This window comes from Leuciscus leuciscus, assembly GCF_965113295.1.
Source record: "Leuciscus leuciscus genome assembly, chromosome: 24".
In the NCBI taxonomy this organism is placed as follows: Eukaryota; Metazoa; Chordata; class Actinopteri; order Cypriniformes; family Leuciscidae; genus Leuciscus; species Leuciscus leuciscus.
This window is the reverse complement of record NC_138723.1, coordinates 26,425,668-26,445,088: the sequence shown is the minus strand read 5'-3', so window position 1 is coordinate 26,445,088 and position 19,421 is coordinate 26,425,668. Positions and strand designations below refer to the sequence as shown.

Genomic DNA, 19,421 nt, shown 5'->3' with positions numbered 1-19,421 from the left:
TCAGAGTAGGCATGTTTATTAGGTGGAACCGGACTAAATGCAAAATGTACACTCCAATAATTTACGGAAATTGTTTGCTAAAATATTGCGTCCCACACCAGGAGGACAGGTTACATCCCCTGTACTTCTTTGCAAAAAGACGAACATGAATGAGGTCACCACATATCTGGAGTTCTGGTATGTGACACATTGGCTCAGTGAGGAAGCTCGTGAGGCACTAGCTTGTAATGCGAGCCGCATGAGGGACAGCGCTGGGCTTCACCCTCGTGGAGCCAGAACCACACCACAGCAGTGTTGTCCTCCTCACCTGGACAGACACAAGCATGTGCTCAATACAACCTCCAACAACAAAAAAACTATGGTGTGAAGTGTCTAGAACAGAGATGGGCAGCTTCGGTCCTGGAGAGCCACTATCCTGCAGAGTTTCCAGGACCGAAGCTGCCCATCCCTGGTCTAGAATCGAGAGTTATAACTTACAGACACAGCCAACAACTCTTTTGTTGGTGATTGAAGGTACAAGATGGGGGTCTGCCTTTGAGCCTGCATACTCCTTGGGCTTCAGCATGTTATAAGGATCCTGGGAGAGGAGAGAACAAGATACAAGAACTTAAATGCAGCCATTTTCCATACCAGGAAAATATATTCATTTCATTTTATATTTTTATTAAGTTTGATGATAATATATAAGAGATATAAGAAGAGGAGCTTGAGTTTGTTGCCCAGCTCTATTTGTCTGAACCGTGAGAGGCGTCCACTCTCACCTAAGCTTACGCTACTCCTACATCTTACGTCATGCGTCGGGTCAGAGGTCACTCTTCTGCCGTAACTAGACTCGCGTCTGGCCCGTTTGCGGAAGACAGTGATTATAGTTTATTATAGTATAGTTTAGTGTAAGATTATAGTATAAGTTATTAATATGGATTTTTTCTTACAAAAACGAATCACTTTGCTTCAGAAGGCCTTTATTAACACCATGGAGTCGTATGGATTAATTTTATGATGGGTGCACTTTTTTGGGCTTCAAAATCTAAGGTGGCATTTACTCCCATTATAAAGCTGGGAAGAGCCAGGATATTTTTAAGGAGTCTGTGTTCGGCTGAAAGAAGAATGCCATATACACCTAGGATGGCTTGAGGGTGAGTAAATTATGGGATAATTTTCATTTTTGGTGTACCAACCCTTTAATTTCAATATCAATTTGGTCACAACGTCTTTCTTCAAGTTCATACATGAGACCCATAATGTAATTTCATAATGACATTAAGCCGAACATGAGACCATCAAAATGCAACCTTTGAAAGTCAAATGGACAACTTATGTCTTTCTTGGAGTATGACATGACTCTGAAACTAGATGTATAGAAATAATAACCATGTTAAAATTCTTCAAAACTCACTTTTTGTGATGAATTTTAACAGCATGTGTGTTTGGATCAAGGATAATAACGACAGAATTTCATTTTTGGACGAATATTTCCTTATCTTTGAAATTGATGTTATGTGTAAGCATATACATTTAGTTTGACAGCTTTGACAGTTCATAAGACCAGAATACATACTGAGCCTGTTTTCAGAGCATGCATAATCTTCTTCTCGAGTCCAGTGGCCTGGTCTTCGTCAGATGGAATACCTGCAAGAAAAAAGGTCACATTCATGTTAAAAGACTTTCAAAATCTCCCTTACCGACCAGCAATTCACATTAGTCACGTTTGTGTTTGAAAACTGCTAATTGCCAATACAAGCACAACACATGTATGTGATTTCTTTAAAACTACACACATGTCAATAACACGCATTAAAACACACAAAACAATATGATTTCTCACTGGATGTTCTAAGAAATTGTAACTAAACAACTGTTTTCCTGTTTGAACTGCCGGTGCGGTCAGAGCATCGACCTCCGCGGAAGGCATCGCGTCCTTGGCACGCGTTCAAACTGACTCTCAAATGATGCTACGGCGCGTTTCGGTTATTAAAACAGCCCGAGATAAAAAGACTGACCTCCCGCCGCCATCCCTCTGCTCAGAGCGGTCACTGGAGACGGCCTGCAGGTCGTCGCGGCCCGTACGGCGGTTCTCAGCAGTAACCTTGCAGCCATGTTTCCTCTTCCCCAAAACTACCAGAATCAGGCTGATGACGTCGAAGAGGCGCTTATGTAACCCTCGCGTCGCGTGCTTTAGACGTCATCACCATATGTATTCCATACCATATGGTGTGAAGTGGTTTTCTTCAAGCATTTAAAAAAAAAAAATTGGTGTGAAAAGGATAGCGATGAATATAGGACAGAAAAGCCGATACAAATTTTTTTCATTTTAATTTTAGCTTTGTCCAAATTACACATTTGCTACAGCTGCAGTAATAATCCTAAAAATAATTTGAGATGTCCTTAAAACTAAATAATTACTTAATGTTTTTCAGTAGTGTCAGTAGTAGTGGCTAATGCAAAATTATCAGTTTTTATGTAGTAACAAATACTCTTTTTTTATATTTCATGGTTTTGGCAAGTCATTTATACAAAGTACCTTGTAAATACAACAGTACACATTACATACAGTAATGATTCAGTACCTTATGATCTGACATGAACTGTAATTTTAGTGGAGACTGCAGTTACCCTGGTAAACGTTCGTGAGGAAAGTAATTAAGTTTTGGTGCACTTAAGTATAGGAATATTTTCATTCATTACAATGCTGGTGTTTATTTTCTGTGCTTTGTTTTATTGGCTTATTTGAATCAACATGAAAAGAACATTAAAGAGACATAAAACTTTTATTGAACATTATTTAGACAAAGTACGAATTTCGATTTTACAAATGCCCCGTAACATCATTAAAGCACACTAACAAACCACAATCTTTTTGTCGCATATATTGCATCTGATTAGTTACTGTAGACTTAAAGAAGCTCCACATAATTAGCAGGAAACATTCCGTTGTGCCCATCAGGACTGTAGCCCCTCCACCAGCCCTCGTCGATCATCTCGATCCCTGTGATGATGTCATCCGGGTCAAAGGAGATCTCGGTGTCATCCGCTAAATGGGAAGAAAATATAACGCATAAATTGATACGTTTTCAACACCATATCTTCATTGATTATAAGAGAGTATGGAATATTCTCAAGTTTTAAATGTACAAAAATATCGTAAATCGCCACTTACACTAAATTAAATCAAATCAGAATCATTCTCACGGTTTGGTGAATCACTAGGTTTTTTGTTTGTTGTTATTGACGTTTTAACCAGGCTATTTGTATATTTCATACTCTCTCTCTCTCTCTCTCTCTCTCTCTCTCTCTTATAATTATTCTCATCATCAGAGCAATAGTTCCAGATATTATAGCTCATTGCAAAGATGAAAGCTGCATATTGATAATTGAATGCATGAATGTTTAGATAATACAGCAGAATTCAAGCACTCACAAGCTTGGTAGTCATATAATGCTCTTGCACAGATGTTCTGGTCATGGCCAGTCTCATCTTCGCCAGCAGGGGTTTGTAAATCCTTCAAATAATAGGATAAATAATGTGATTTAGGTGACACATCCATTTATTATAATACACAATATCTTAAACCTAGTTAAATCATTATTATTACAACAGAAAAGTATTCTTAAAAATGTCATAAAAGGTCACGGTTGCATGGTTTGGATGATGGATATGACAAGGAACCAACCTGGCTAACTTCATCATAGAGATTTTGAGGTGAGGTCGGGACGTTCATATAGATGCTGTTTTCATCTTCGTTTTGTTGTCCCTCCTCATCTGAATCTGCACCAGGATACACAGTAAGTCAGATTTCAGGTATAAATATGGCACTGACTGACGTTAATAAGCATTATTGAGAGAAAATATACCATCCCATTCATCTTCAGATTCCTCAGCTTGTTCAGATACAAATGGATCATCGTAGAAGGGGTCTTAAAGGCAGAAATAAGGCAACTTAAAACTTACTGTCATATGATTTTAAACCAGAGACACATATAGGATTGTTGCTTTTACTCACCTGCATTTTTTTCAGGGAAAGCCGGAGTTTCGCGCACAGGAGAGATGGGAGCTGGTACATGTGAAACCGAGGTGGTTGCCGCGGGGCGAACTGGAGATAAGGGCTGAGACTGGCTCTCACTGCGAGGTTTTTCTGCACTGACTGCTTGCTGGGACAAAAATGGGCTTCTCAACTGACCTGAGGGGAAAATACATAAGTCATGAAGTAATATTGAGATTAATGGCTTAAAACTGTGCATGTTTTATATATGAGATTTTGTCAGATGTTCTGTTAGATAAGAGTTTTTTGTACCTGGTCGAGAAGGTGAAGAAGGCGTTGCACTGTTGACCAAGCTTTTCTCCGTCTTCATGAACAGCTCCCTGGGATTGATGGAACGCTGAGAGATGATTGATGCGGCCTCCTGGAAAAAAGGTAGAATGAATATGCTATTTTTATGTCTACTATGACCTTACTTTCTTAATGGTCTTACTTTATCTTCAACATATAATAGAAGAAAATATTAGAATTCCAGAAGTAAAATCCCATTCATTTTCTCCTTAAAAAGCATTTTTAAGAAATTAATACTTTTATCCAGAAAGAATGCATTAAATTGATCAAAAGTGACAGTAAAAATATTAATACTGTTACAAAAGATTTCTATTTCAAATAAATGCTGTTTTTTGTTGTTGTTTTTTTTGAACGTTCTATTCATTAAAGAATCCTGAGAAACAATGTATCACAGTTTGCACAAAAATATTAAGCAGCACAACTGTTTTCAATATTGATAATAATAAGAAATTATTGAGCAGCAAATCAGCACATTAGAATGATTTCTGAAGGATCATGTGACACTGAAGACTGGAGAAATGATGCTGAAAATTCAGTTTTGCATCACTGGAATAAATTACATTTAAATGTCTATAAATAGAAAACCAATATTTTAAACTGTAATAACAATTTATATTATTGCTGGTTTACTGTATTTTGCTATATTTACTGTATTTTTTGCAATAAACCTAAAATATACTGTTTCTGTACTTATAACCAGTTACAATAAGTCAATATTTTTATATTTTACTATTGTTTTTTTTTACTACATATTTCCCATTGCTTAATTGGAAGTGTAGTTCATTTGATCAGATGATTTTCATATACTTTTTACTTCGACCCAGCGATTCATCTAGGAGGATTTGTACATGACTCAGAGCTCTTTACTAAAAATCTTTTGAAATCTCTATGGAGAAAAATCAATGGGAAATAGTCTTCAAGATCCAAGGACACTCATTGTGAGCGCTCTCTGTTGTGCTGTATTTATTTAGACTCACATTGGCCTTCTGCACAGACTCAGATCGCAATATTCCTGCTTTTACAGGAGACTGGTGTTCCTTCTCCACTTTCTCCTTAACAACAAGTGAGGAAATCAAGGGTGACTAACATTTTATATATTTATACAGTATACACAGACACACACACACACACATATATATATATATATATATATATATATATATATATATATATATATATATATATATATGATTTTAAAATTTTCATATTTATTGCAGGAAAGATAATTTTACCCATTTACCTGTTCTTTATTTGCTGCCTCCTGTTTCTTTTCATACAGCCTGTGAGACACCAAGAAGGTAGTTATTTAGTAGACATGTTTATCCAAAGCAACTTTTAAGTATTTGGTGAACTATATACACCAGTGGTGTCCAAACTCAGTCCTGGAGGACCATTGTCCTGTAGAGTTTAGCTCTAACTTGCCTCAACACACCGGCCTGGAAGTTTCTAGTCTGCCTAGTAACAAAGCCACTTGAAGGCAAGCCTGCAAGGTTAGCAAAAAAAACTGTAATGCCTGCTAACGCTGCAGTACGCAGGGAAGGAGACCAAAAAATAAAAAAATAAAAATGGATGTCAATGGAGGAGAGGCAGAGGCTGAATAAACTGCTTTTGTGGGAAAACAGCTTATCATTTAATGAATCGACAGCCAATCGAATAATCTTCAACATGTTTGCTCTGAAACATTTGTTTTGGATTGATCTTAAACTGAAAAAAATTAAATAAGAGAAGTCATAGACAATTGTTTATTGACTCTCATTCATATCCGCAAACAGTGATTGACTGTCTCACAACTCTGAATTCAACAAGGCTGAACGTCAAGGCTGTAATGTGATTGGCTCTCAAGGCACACATGATCCAAGTTAGCGTTCTCAAATAGCAGAGCCACGGACCCTCGATTCTCTCAATAATAAGTCCAAAATCGCCCTTTATACCCTTAAATAGGGCTATTTGAGGGAACAGCCATTTGCAGTGGTGTCTGAAACCATAGTGGACGTTATCAAGTTCACTCATTAAATCCCATAATGCACTGCAATAACGAGTGTATAACCGATGTACACTCAACGGCTAGAAAATACCTATAATGCACTGTGAAGGTCGCGCCCAATGAATTCCTGTGTCTGACCAGAAGATGGCGCCGCAGCTGAGTCATCCATTCATTTCAACATTATGAAGCTGCAGACTCGGAGCCTGCATCTACAGTCCCGCATTCTCAGACCCCTCATTTTTCGAGACAGCGCCTCCTGCTGTTCGGAAAATCGTATAACACCCTTATCCAAATGCCATTGAAAACAATAGGATGCAATACGGTCTCGTTTTATTTAAAGTTATCCAAATAAATATTTGTGTTCCCTGCTTAATGCATGTGCCAAAAAAAAAAACTCATTGTGTTCTCTGACTAACAAATGACCCAGTAGTTATTTTTTGAGCGTGGGTGTAATTGAAAGAAAATTACTGATGGAAGGGATACAATTACTATGGAAGCTTGACTCCGCCACTGAATAATAAATAAATAAATAATAATAATTGCGACTTTTTATCTCACAATTCTGATTTTTTTTCTCACAATTGCAATATATCAAGTCAGAGTTGTGACTTTTTCTCAGAATTGCGAGATATAAAGTCGCAATTCTGAGAAATAAAGTCGCAATTGCATATTGAACTATCTTCTGAAAAATATTATGTGATATTATACTGTATTGCTACAATGTTTTTTTTTTTTTATTCAAATTCCAATTTTTCTTTCAGTTCAATAATGGTCTAATTAACATTATACCATGCTAACATTACAAAACCTGTTTTTTTGATATTTTGAATGCGAAGCAAAACTCAAATAAGAATAGACAAAACACCAATAATAAACAATTCTGTACTTTATTTAACGATCACCTAAGCATCATCTTGCTGTAAACAGGACAAAGGAAAGAAAAAAGGAAAGAATTGTGTTGGTGACTTTACTTTTCGTCTTCAGTTGCATTAAAAAAAAAAACTCCTCATTTATAAGTCGCTTTGGATAAAAGCGCGTCTGCTAAATGAATAAATGTAAAATGTAAATGCATAAGGTAAAATAATTTCTGGTAGGCGAATGTTCCTTCTTTTTGGAATCGCTCTGTCAAATTCCTCGACTTCACTAAAATAAAAGATGAATGCCATTGTCAAAAATATTGTGTAATAATAAATAATATTTTTTTGCAAATGCAAATTACAAGCATACCTAGGGTGATAAGTAGGGCCACGGAGGAAATGGCTGGCAACAACTTCATATCAGTTAAATTAATATTGATTAATTTTAATACTACGTTTTATAATAACTAATTTAAGTAATCTACATAAATTATATAAAGTAAAATAATTACTCCGGCATTAATTAATTCAACTTAATAGTTTAAGGAAAAAAGGTCCGGTAATTAAAAAAAAGGTAAAATGGTGAATCTGATTAAATAATTAATGATGACATTCTTTGATATTAACACACTTAATGTATTTAATTGGTCTACTTTAATGTCAACGAATTTTAATCAAATTTTTACAATGGCTTGTCTACCAAAAGTCCAAGGTTAAAGGCTAACGTAAGCTATCAAAATATTTTCTGGGAAAAAAGGCGAAAAAACATACATTAACGGCTCAAATTTAGTTACAAACTACTTTACAAATATTAAATGGACTATTCATATGTTGGTGTATCGATGAGCTATAAAGTAGTTTGATTAAAAAGGAAATCGATTGAGGTATGATTCGCTAAATAAAATTGACGATACTCACGTTTCGGCTTAAGTTCTTCACATGTTTATCCGATCTAATTTGATAGGAGGCGCTGTCTCGAAAAACGAGGGGTCTGAGAATGCGGGACTCTGGGTGCGGGACTGTAGATGCAGCAGGCTCCGAGTCTGCAGCTTCATACTACTCATTCATTTTCCAAACCGCTGGTCCAATGTGGTAACAGCGTAATATCATACAGGTATAAATGCCTTTGTAATTGGTTATTAGATTGTTTAATAAGGTTTATACATAGTTTCCATCACAGAATTGAAGATAAATCTTTTCATTAATACTGGAGCTGCCAGTTTGCTAAGATTCAAATGATTATTAAACTGCAAGTACAAACTATGCAGAATCAGCAGCCCTTCCTGTGCACTCAGTGTCCGAATTTGTTTTCATTCTCTCCTTCAAGTGAACTATATTAGTGGACTAATGAGGGAATAGTGAGTGAGGGTATAGGGGCGATTTTGGACATTTCTGCTAGTAATCCCTTGATTATCTGGTTCAGGTGTGTTTAATCGGGGTTGGAGGTAATGTATACAGGACACTGGCCCTCCAGGAGCAGGATTGGACACCCCTGATATACACAGTTCAAAAGCTTGGGGTCGGTAAGATTTTTTTTATGCTTTTGAAAGAAGTCTCTTATGCTCAAAAAGGCTGATCAAAAATACAGTAAAATAAGTAATATTGTGAAATATTTTTTTAATTTTAAATAACCGTTTGTACTCCAGTCTTCAGTCATTATGATCCTTCATAAATCACTCTAATATGCTGATTTGCTGCTCAAGAAACATTTCTTTTTATTATCAATGTTGAAAACAGTTGTGCTACTATTTTTGTGGAAACTGTGATATAATTTATTTCAGGATTCTTTGAAGAATAACTGCATTTATTCGAAATAGAAACACATTATAAATGACTTTACTGTCACTTTTGATCCAGTTAAAGTGTCCTTGCTGAATAGAAGTTTAAAAATCTTTCTGACCCCAAACTTTCGAACAGCGGTGTAGATTCTATTTGATGATATGAATGGGACAGACACAAAATCACTTGCCTCTGTTGGTTGATCTCTTTCTCTCTCTCTCTCTGCCTTCGCTCTCGCTCCTCTGCCTCTCTAGCCTCTTGCTCCCTCTGCTCTTTCTCCAGACACTGCCTCTCCTCATTTGCCTTCCTGCGCTCCTCCAGCCGGCGGTTCTTTTCATCTTGCTGATAAAGGAGAAGGTAGAGAACGTGTCAAGAGCAGATGAGAAGATAAAAGCATTGCGTTTTACTGTGACTTTTCCTCACCTCAGCCTGAGCCCAGAAGTTTTCTCTAATCGTAGCTTGGATTTCATCTAAAGCACTGATCTTTTTATAGACAGAACCCTGTGAGAACAGAGGCATTGGAGTAATTCAGAAGGCAAACATGCAGATATTCAAAGTCCCTTTAAATATGAGGTATGGACATAATTCATCACTTCACTGACCACACGTCCAACAAGTTCACAATTATTGTTCTGGATTGATTCTTTGTGGATGTTGTAGTTGACGCCCGAGCCCTTGGCCACCTTCTCCATGATGTCAGCAGGTTTAACATCATCATCTGATCGAGCGTTGATGGTCACATGGGCACCCTTTTATAAAATACAAATTCAAAATGAAGAATTATATTATGACCATCTCTAATGTATGGAAGCTTGTTTCCGGCATGGAATGACAAAATAAAAAAGATAATTGTGACTTTTTATCTGACATTTGACACGATTGCTTTATATGATGAACAGATTAAATTTAGGCTTTTTTAACATTCATCAACTCACACATCAGTCGTGTAAACAGAAGCTCAAGCATGTTCACTTGACGTTCGAGAACCAATGAGGATCATTCTCATGTTACACAGCACGTTTGAGCTTCCTCAAGAGGTTTGTTCTCACATGTCAAGCAGGTTCAGTTGAGCTTCTGTTTATGTTCGCTGATCAATGTTTAAAGAGGTGGTATAATCCCCTTTTCACAAGATGTAAGATAAGTCTTTGATGTCCGCAGAGTGAGTATGTGAAGTTTTAGCTCAAAATACCCCACAGATATTTTTATATAGCATGTTAAAATTTTCACTTTTTGAGGGTTAGCAAAAACGCACCGTTTTTGTGTCTGTCCCTTTAAATGCAAATGAGCTGCTGCTCCCGGCACAGACGACGGAGCTTCAACAGCTTGCACTCATACAGACATGCACTGAATAATGTATATTATTGCTGTTTTTTTTACTGTATAATATATCATGCACTGAATAATGTATATTATTGCTGTTTTTTTACTGTATTTTCATCAAATAAATAAAGCTTAGGTGAGCATAAGAGACATTTCAAAAACGCTATATATATATATTCTAAGAATTTTGCAATAAACCTAAAATATACTGTTTCTGTACTTATAACCAGTTACAATAAGTCAATATTTTTATATTTTACTATTGGTTTTTTTTACTACATCTTTCCCATTGCTTAGTTGGAAGTGCAGTTCATTTGATCAGATGATTTTCATATACTTTTTGCTTCGACCCAGCGATCCATCTAGGAGGATTTGTACATGACTCAGAGCTCTTTACTAAAAATCTTTTGAAATCTCTATGGAGAAAATCAATGGGAAATAGTCTTCAAGATCCAAGGACACTCATTGTGAGCGCTCTCTGTTGTGCTGTATTTATTTAGACTCACATTGGCCTTCTGCACAGACTCAGATCGCAATATTCCTGCTTTTACAGGAGACTGGTGTTCCTTCTCCACTTTCTCCTTAACAAGTGAGGAAATCAAGGGTGACTAACATATTAAATATTTACGCAGTATACACACACACATAAATATATAAATATATGTGTGTGATTTTAAAATTTTCAGATTTATTGCAGGAAAGATCATTTTACCCATTTTCCTGGCTTCTGTTCTGTATTTGCTGCCTCCTGTTTCTTTTCATACAGCCTGCATGAAGGATAGACACCAAGAAGGTAGTTATTTAGTAGACATGTTTATCCAAAGCAACTTTTAAGTATTTGGTGAACTATATACACCAGTGGTGTCCAAACTCAGTCCTGGAGGACCATTGTCCTGTAGAGTTTAGCTCTTGCCAACACACCGGTCTGGAAGTTTCTAGTCTGCCTAGTAACAAAGCCACTTGAAGGCAAGCCTGCAAGGTTAGCAAAACAAACCTGTAACGCCTGCTAACGCTGCAGTATGCAGGGAAGGAGACCAGAGGCCGAAAAAAAAAAAAAAGGATGTCAATGGAGGAGAGGCAGAGGCTGAATAAACTGCTTTTGTCAGAAAACAGCTGATCATTTAATGAATCGACAGCCCATTTGTAGTAGTGTCTGAAACAATAGTGGATGTCATTCAGTTCACTCATTCAATCTCACAATACAACCAATCTACACTCAACGTCTAGAGAATACCCATAATGCACTGTGAAGGTCCTGTGTCTGACCAAAAGATGGCACTGCAGCTGAATCATCCATCCATTAATTTTCCAAACCGCTGGTCCAATGTGGCAACAGCGTAATATCATACATGTATACATTTCTTTTTAATTGGTCATTAAATTGTTTAATTAAGGTTTAAACATAGTTTCCATGACAGCGTTTAAGATAAATCTTTTCATTAATACTGGAGCTGCCAGTTTGCTGAGATTCAAATGATTATTAAACCGAAAGCACAAACTATACTCGTTTTCATTCACTCCTTCAAGTGAACTATATTAGTGGACTAATGAGGGAATAGTGAGTGAGCGTATAGGGGCGATTTTGGACATTTCTGCTAGTAATCCCTTGATTATCTGGTTCAGGTGTGTTTAATCGGGGTTGGAGGTAATGTATACAGGACACTGGCCCTCCAGGAGCAGGATTGGACACTCCTGATATACACAGTTCAAAAGCTTGGGGTCGGTAAGATTTTTTTTATGCTTTTGAAAGAAGTCTCTTATGCTCACCAGGGCTGATCAAAAATACAGTAAAATAAGTAATATTGTGAAATATTATAAAAAATTTAAATAACCGTTTGTACTCCAGTCTTCAGTGTCATATGTTCCTTCATAAATCACTCTAATATGCTGATTTGCTGCTCAAGAAACATTTCTTCTTATTATCAATGTTGAAAACAGTTGTGCTGCTATTTTTGTGGAAACTGTGATACATTTTATTTCAGGATTCTTTGAAGAATAACTGCATTTATTCGAAATAGAAACACATTATAAATGACTTTACTGTCACTTTTGATCCAGTTAAAGTGTCCTTGCTGAATAGAAGTTTAAAAATCTTTCTGACCCCAAACTTTTGATCAGCGGTGTAGATTCTATTTGATGATATGAATGGGACAGACACAAAATCACTTGCCTCTGTTGGTTGATCTCTTTCTCTCTCTCTCTCTGCCTTCGCTCTCGCTCCTCTGCCTGTCTAGCCTCTTGCTCCCTCTGCTCTTTCTCCAGACGCTGCCTCTCCTCATTTGCCTTCCTGCGCTCCTCCAGCCGGCGGTTCTTTTCATCTTGCTGATAAAGGAGAAGGTAGAGAACGTGTCAAGAGCAGATGAGAAGATAAAAGCATTGCGTTTTACTGTGACTTTTCCTCACCTCAGCCTGAGCCCAGAAGTTTTCTCTAATCGTAGCTTGGATTTCATCTAAAGCACTGATCTTTTTATAGACAGAACCCTGTGAGAACAGAGGCATTGGAGTAATTCAGAAAGCAAACATGCAGATATTCAAAGCCCCTTTTAATATGAGGTATGGACATAATTCATCACTTCACTGACCACACGTCCAACAAGTTCACAATTATTGTTCTGGATTGATTCTTTGTGGATGTTGTAGTTGACGCCCGAGCCCTTGGCCACCTTCTCCATGATGTCAGCAGGTTCAACATCATCATCTGATCGAGCGTTGATGGTCACATGGGCACCCTTTTATAAAATACAAATTCAAAATGAAGAATTATATCATGACCATCTCTAATGTATGGAAGCTTGTTTCCGGCAAGGAATGACAAAATAAAAAAGGTAATTGTGACTTTTTATCTGACATTTGACACGATTGCTTTATATGATGAACAGATTAAATTTAGGCTTTTTTAATATTCATCAACTCACACATCAGTCGTGTAAACAGAAGCTCAAGCATGTTCACTTGATGTTCGAGAACCAATGAGGATCATTCTCATGTTACACAGCACGTTTGAGCTTCCTCAAGAGGTTTGTTCTCGTACGTCAAGCAGGTTCAGTTGAGCTTCTGTTTATGTTCGCTGATCAATGTTTAATTGTGAATAAAAGCCTAAATTAAATCCGTTCAATAAGGATTTGTTTTGCGATCTCTTTATGAAATTTTTGAAGCATCAATAGTGGTAGTTTCTTCGCTGTCAATGGAGGGACGGAAAGCTCTTACTGGTTTGGATCAACATGAGGGGGAGTAATTAATGACAGAATTTTCATTTTTGGGCAACTATCCCTTAGTGTGAGATGAAAAAAAGTTACAATTTGCTTTTCTTTCTTTTTTATTCCATGGCACAAAGAAGCTTCCATACAAATGATGAATTTTTATAGGCTCCATTTTGCACTCACCCTCAGAAAATTGCCCATTGAGTGAACATGATTGGCACAAACACCCTTTCTAGCGTCCTTGACTCCCTCGCCGGTCTGAAACCAATTAACAGTACTAAGATTATTTCTATAATGGATGTTGAGAGGTTAACACAATAAAGCGATTTTCATTTGTACATTCAGTTATTTGTGTTCTGTTCATACCCAGTTAATGAGCACAAACTTGGGGACTCCAGAACTGTGGTCCAGCACTTTACAGAAGGCGTACATGATTTTACCGCTGTTCAGTTCCTCCACCATTTCTTCAAGCCCACCATCTATGGCACATTCACAGAAAAACAAACAAGCATCAGTCATTGTTGACTGCTGACTCATTAAACAGGACAAAAAGAATGACATCACTCTGTTGGCATTCTTATCAGATTTTAAAGCGTTCACTCACCTCCCTTTCCTGCAACCCGAATGTCATTACTGTTTCCTTCGTAGGTGAACAACACCCTATAATCAACAAACATGGTTCATTATGCAAAATCCATCTCAAAATGACTGAAGATAACACTAGAATTGACAAGTTCTATTCAAGTTCTATCTGTGATGCACAAAAATAGTTACACAATTTCCACGTAACTAGTTACTATATTTTGAGCACATGAGTTATATAATAGTCCCGAAAAGTAGCCTAATTTGCATGTTATGTTAATGAGTTAAAGGACCTCGGTCATTTTTAATGTTATGAATCATTTTTAGCATCATAAATAAATATGATGTGTAGTCTACAATTGATTAATGGTCTTTCCTTCATTCATTTATTTGCGATAATATGATTTGCGATTTTAATAGCCTAGGTGTCTTACCAGTTTGTGTCCGTTTTCCCGTTCACCACGTCATTGTAAGCGGCTGTAAGCGCGGGTCCGTTTTTACTCAGGTTTACTGCCATAGTGGGTCATGCAACTTGCAAGAACTTGAGGAGAACTTTAAATGGAGATGTAAGCATAACCCCCGTCTTCCTCCTCCAGTGAACCGTCGATCTAAACACGCACCTTTCCGGTGAAATCAGGTTCGGCGAGTTTTTTGGGAATTGAAACGAGGAAGAGAAAGAACTTGTATTTTTCCAACAACAGTCTAACGTTAGCCCTAACTAATTATTTTTTTTATTTTTTTAAAGAAACCAAATTATATATTATATGTAGTTAGGCTAAATATATTACAGTGTCTGTCTTTCTATCAATGTCAATCTATAAGCATTGGGAATCATTTTAGCGAATCGGTTTGTTCGGACAGTTTCCTTTCGCTGAACCGGTTAAAACGATTCACTGATACTTTTTAGTCAAAAGTATTCCACGCGCACCATTTTATGTTTAATTTTATGTTTAAAACAATAGATTGATTAAAAAAAGTTGTGTTATTATTCAAACAGTATTGTAAACAATCTAAATGAATGGCAGTGTTGTTCAGACTTAACAGTTTTACTGCTAAACAAATTCACCATACAAACAATCGGTTGGACTGAATCACGTTAAAACAAAAGTTTGCTCGTGAATCACACATAACTTGCATATTGATCAATCTAAAGGCATGTCAAGCAAGGTCACACCTGGAACTAGCTGGACTAGTAAAATCACATTTCTGCAATCACATGAAGTATAGACTAAACATAATGAAATGCGTAAGCTATGCTTTGCTTCAGAGTTTGTAGCTATAGACTGACTGACAGAGCAAGAGAAACTGGATGATCTGACATACCAATGTCATGTGTTGAACATTCATTGTACTGTAGCAGTTCATTGTAAATTAACCATTATAATTCCGTGCCAAAATTCAGCATATAATGGGACTCATGCTGTGCTGTATTAGTGCAATTATAGATAATGATGGCTCCATTTTGTACAGATGCCAGGTGTTAGCCTAGTTCTATAATTCAAAAACATATCCAAACCTTTGATATAGGCCTGGAAATTGTATCTGCAAATGCTTTTGTAGTGTAATGTACCTTTTTTGTTTGTTTTAGCAACATGCATCTATTCTACTCTATCTCATCTATTCTATTCTAATTTAAAGCTCGTGTCTATAATAATATCTACAGTTATAATTTTGACCGCACGATGTCGCTATTCTCACGTTTTTTGCCCCTCACCTCGACCATGCCAGAAGACTCATTATGCAAGTGGTCAGTTTATTTATAAAACAAAATGAAGGGGGGAAAAGGAGAGTTTGTAGAGGAAAGAAAATCTTCAGCCATCATATTGTAAAAAGAAATTTGAGTGAAGCCCACATGTTTTGCCCATGTGGTCTCCAAATCTCTATTTTACACTATACATTTGAAACAAATTAACTCAGTGCTTCAATCTTCTCGAAGGATTCGAAATCAGTGTATACCTCAGAATTTCAACCACATTAATAGTATGCCAGAGAAAATCATATGTGTGCAATTAAATCGCAATATTTTGTGTGACCACATGTGCGGTTTGAGCCAAGATCATATTTGAATGAATTAATCACAGATTTTTCTCACATGAAGGCACAAAACAGATGATTAGCAGTGCTGAGATTGTGTCACGCAGCCTTTCGATGTGAAAGGGGAACTGTGCAGCTCTGTAACGTCAGCGTATGTTAAGAGTTTCAATTGCATATTCCCATTTCCCATCCTTAAAGTGATTCGAGTAACTAATGTGTTTTTTTCCATACAGAACGGTCATGGGTATCATTATGACCCTCCCAGCGTCCGACTGTTCGTGATATGGAACTGCCAATGCCTTTTGGGCAGATTTCATCTCCTGCTGTCAACTCCAGAGTCTTTGTCTGGCTAAGATGGCCCAGTTTCGCCGTCGGTGTCGTGTTGCAGGCTCCGGCCGTGTGTGTCTGTGTACGCAGGCCTGTGCTAAGCGCGCCTGTTGACAGGTATGATATAGAGTGCATCTGCCCCCAGAGCCCTCTCACACACAGCAGACAATTGAGTGCGAGATCGTAATGGGAGCGGGGCCCCTAGGGGCCGGCCGTGGGGCTGGGAGGGCCGCGGCTCCTGTGTCATGGCTAGGCTGGTGTCAAGGTTTGAGTTTACGAGCAACCCCCAGCCTCTCTCTCTCTCTCCACTCAGACACACACACACACACACACTCAGCATTACTAAGCCATGTGCCTCACAGAACTCTGAAATTTCTCCCTTGAGGCCAATCCCTCGTAATCAAAATTAATTGCCTGTCCTTGAAACTGTAATCGGGTTTCACTTTCTCTCTTTTTCACTTTTGAGCTCAACAGGCTCAAATATTTCACATACATTGTGTTAATTTGTCAGTTTAACGTGAGTGCTGGCTGCTCGCGTGAATGCAAAATGGTTTGCATGAGTGAATCTCATGAAACCTGTCACGAACATGGTTTGGTATAGCATGTTGATGTAACATGATAAAATAGCTTTACTGTCTGTTTTTACAAAAGGTGAATCTCGTGAAAAACTATCCAGATCATGTTTCTCCCCAAAACCAGAAGAAAGAAATATTTTGCTGTTAAACTATACGTTGCAACGGACATCTCAATAGTCCTAATTTTTTTTTTATGTTTTATATATATATATATATATAAAATTATATTTTATAGTTTTTTATTTATTTTAATGTTTCTGTTGGGAATTTTTTCCCAACTGCTATAGGGCTGCTTTTGTAAATTATATTAGTCTTTTTACTTTATTACTTTTTTCGTTTTGAGAACTTGCATCTATTATATAATATAGGCCCCTAAACATATATTACATTTAAGGGCCTATATATCACCTCAATTTTGCCTTAAAAAAAAAAAATTTTTTTTTTTTAGATATATATACAACTTTGCAAACAAACAATTATATTTAAATGTAAATACATTAATTAGCTATTTCAAAATATAATTAGACAAAATTTTACCATGCTATAAAATCAAACATTTTTAACAATTAAAAAAAAAGATTGATTCCAACATTTTCTTTTTCAGCTCTCCTGTTTTGATTAGATTTTCCTAAGTGCTTCACCTCCTGTCGAGACGCGTTTTGCCCTTATAACCCTTTTTTTGGGGGGATTTTTCTAAATTAGGAGCTGCATTATCTGCTGTGCAAACACAGCTTTGCGCTCCATTTCCTCCAGACTGGTTTAAGACTGTGTGTCAACATTAGCAGTCAACTGGGGGATCGTATCTCACACAACCGAGAAAGAAGCTCAATTTAAACTTTTAAAAGGCTTTTCGATATACTTTGTTAGATTTATTCCACTTCTAGTGTTGCATGATGTCAGACTGACTCTGGGACTTTTAATTTGAATTTTCAGCGGCAGATCTCTGCAAACCTATAACGGCATTAGGGCCTGGGGGGCTTTTTTTTGTTTAATGTGTGATTGTTTGTGCCTCTTTCCCCACTCAAACATTTAGAATAAATAATCGCTCACCCCCTCTCATTGCTTACTTCTCCCACGGACACGCACACACAATCCCATTTGCATCTGATTTGATACACATCATGTTAGTAAATGAATGGCAAACTAGTGAGTCCCCCCCTGCCAGGACAATCCATGAAATGCTCCTCAGGTGCAAACATCTCTCCAGGGCTGGTACTCAAACCTCAGTGCTCCCCCAACCTCACCGGACCTCCTTATCAGAGCCATCCTTAATTAAGAGCCATTAACATTCTCTCTCACACCTTCCTTTCAGCCGGCTGGCTCGGCGGGTTCCAGACCCCTTGCTGTCAGGCTTGAATGAGCAATGCGCACATTTATTCACTGGCCGGAGTGCAGCCTGCTGGCCCTGAGCCGAATGGTGCCAGACCCCCGGCCCGCCTGCACGTGCAGCCCAAACAGAGCGAAAGAGAGGCGCTTTATTGTGTACATTGTGGGCATGTAATGTTTATTAATGCTTTGGCCATGTAAACCTTTGTTTGTCATGCCAATAAAGCCTGTTGTAATATTGAATTCTGACAGATGATGAAGTGAGAGAGGAGAGTGTCCATTGCTCTGGGACAGCTGCTATAGCACTTCTCAGCACAATACAGCTGGTCCGCTCTAATTACCTCAGCCGTGAGCTTTCAGCCCCGGTCATCTGAGAAAAATGTAAACCATTCAGTAGGAAACAGTGAGACGGGGTTCAGAGTGAGTTATTGATAATGTGGCGTGGAGCACATCATCTGGAATTCATGCTGCTTCCTGCACATAAATTCATTTGGAGTCAAGTGCGTTTGCATGGACCATTTAACCTAGGTTTCATTATAATTGATCATGCACAGTTATGGCCATTTCAAACAGTTGTTGGTCATTTTAATGGAAATGACTGTAGAGAAATGCTTTATTGAGTTGGTTAGTTCAACATATACTGTAAATAACACTCAGAATCAACATGCACCAATGCTACATTTTTCTAAAACAAGTATTCATTACTTCAATGAGCTCGTTGTTTCTGCCTTAAATTATTACATTGGTTAAATTAATACATTTTTAGCTATAACTGTGATTTGTATACTGTATGTGCATATCTGAAATACATAACTTACCTCTGATAACAGATCACTATAAATTGTAATGCGGACTCATGCATTTTCTGTAAAGCTGCTTTGAAACGATGTGTATTGTGAAAAGCGCTATACAAATAAATGTGAATTGAATTGAATAATAATAAATAAAAAAAACATTATCTTTAACAAGACGGAAAGGTAAAATGCTAAAAGATATTTTTTTGAATTTATGGTGGAAATACATGCATTTGTTTAATCATATTTAGCATAAAGAGACTGAATCTATTTTTAGGACTATTTTCAAGACAATTAGGCACATTTACCCCCATT

General features: G+C 37.3%; 2 protein-coding genes across 3 annotated transcripts; both read right to left on the bottom strand.

The window, feature by feature from the left end:
• On the bottom strand, nt 1-2,156 carry cox5ba (cytochrome c oxidase subunit 5Ba). The gene is made up of 4 exons (XM_082158322.1): nt 2,001-2,156; nt 1,559-1,629; nt 478-577; nt 1-307 (listed from the first exon to the last, which is right to left on the bottom strand). Exons 1-4 carry the CDS (start codon nt 2,095-2,097, stop codon nt 195-197), a joined length of 381 nt encoding a protein of 126 aa, XP_082014448.1. The 5' UTR covers nt 2,098-2,156; the 3' UTR covers nt 1-194.
• Nucleotides 2,157-2,749: 593 nt separating this feature from the next.
• On the bottom strand, nt 2,750-14,766 carry dbnla (drebrin-like a). Of its 2 annotated transcripts, none has more exons than XM_082158321.1 (20): nt 14,485-14,766; nt 14,073-14,128; nt 13,835-13,947; nt 13,652-13,726; nt 12,851-12,997; nt 12,672-12,749; nt 12,439-12,590; nt 10,981-11,035; nt 10,775-10,846; nt 9,551-9,697; nt 9,372-9,449; nt 9,139-9,290; nt 5,569-5,608; nt 5,306-5,380; nt 4,293-4,401; nt 4,002-4,178; nt 3,853-3,915; nt 3,672-3,766; nt 3,419-3,500; nt 2,750-3,031 (listed from the first exon to the last, which is right to left on the bottom strand). In XM_082158321.1, exons 1-20 carry the CDS (start codon nt 14,565-14,567, stop codon nt 2,895-2,897), a joined length of 1,986 nt encoding a protein of 661 aa, XP_082014447.1. In that variant the 5' UTR covers nt 14,568-14,766; the 3' UTR covers nt 2,750-2,894. The 2 variants fall into 2 exon arrangements, with proteins under 2 accessions (XP_082014447.1, XP_082014446.1); XM_082158320.1 differs by having other exon boundaries at nt 10,775-10,849; nt 14,485-14,763.
• Nucleotides 14,767-19,421: the final 4,655 nt, after the last annotated feature.

Bases quoted from the DNA above. Each gene is read 5' to 3' on its own strand.
- cox5ba (XM_082158322.1), bottom strand. From the start codon at position 2,097: ATGGCTGCAAGGTTACTGCTGAGAACCGCCGTACGGGCCGCGACGACC. The intron at 1,630-2,000 runs GTCAGTCTTTTT...TTTTTCTTGCAG, and splicing joins CAGAGGGATGGCGGCGGGAG to GTATTCCATCTGACGAAGAC. The intron at 578-1,558 runs GTATGTATTCTG...CTCCTCTCCCAG, and splicing joins ATGCTCTGAAAACAGGCTCA to GATCCTTATAACATGCTGAA.
- dbnla (XM_082158320.1), bottom strand. From the start codon at position 14,567: ATGGCAGTAAACCTGAGTAAAAACGGACCCGCGCTTACAGCCGCTTAC. The intron at 9,698-10,774 runs GTGAGTCTAAAT...ATTTTATAAAAG, and splicing joins AGTCTGTGCAGAAGGCCAAT to GGTGCCCATGTGACCATCAA. The intron at 9,291-9,371 runs GTGAGGAAAAGT...CTCCTTTATCAG, and splicing joins ACTTCTGGGCTCAGGCTGAG to CAAGATGAAAAGAACCGCCG.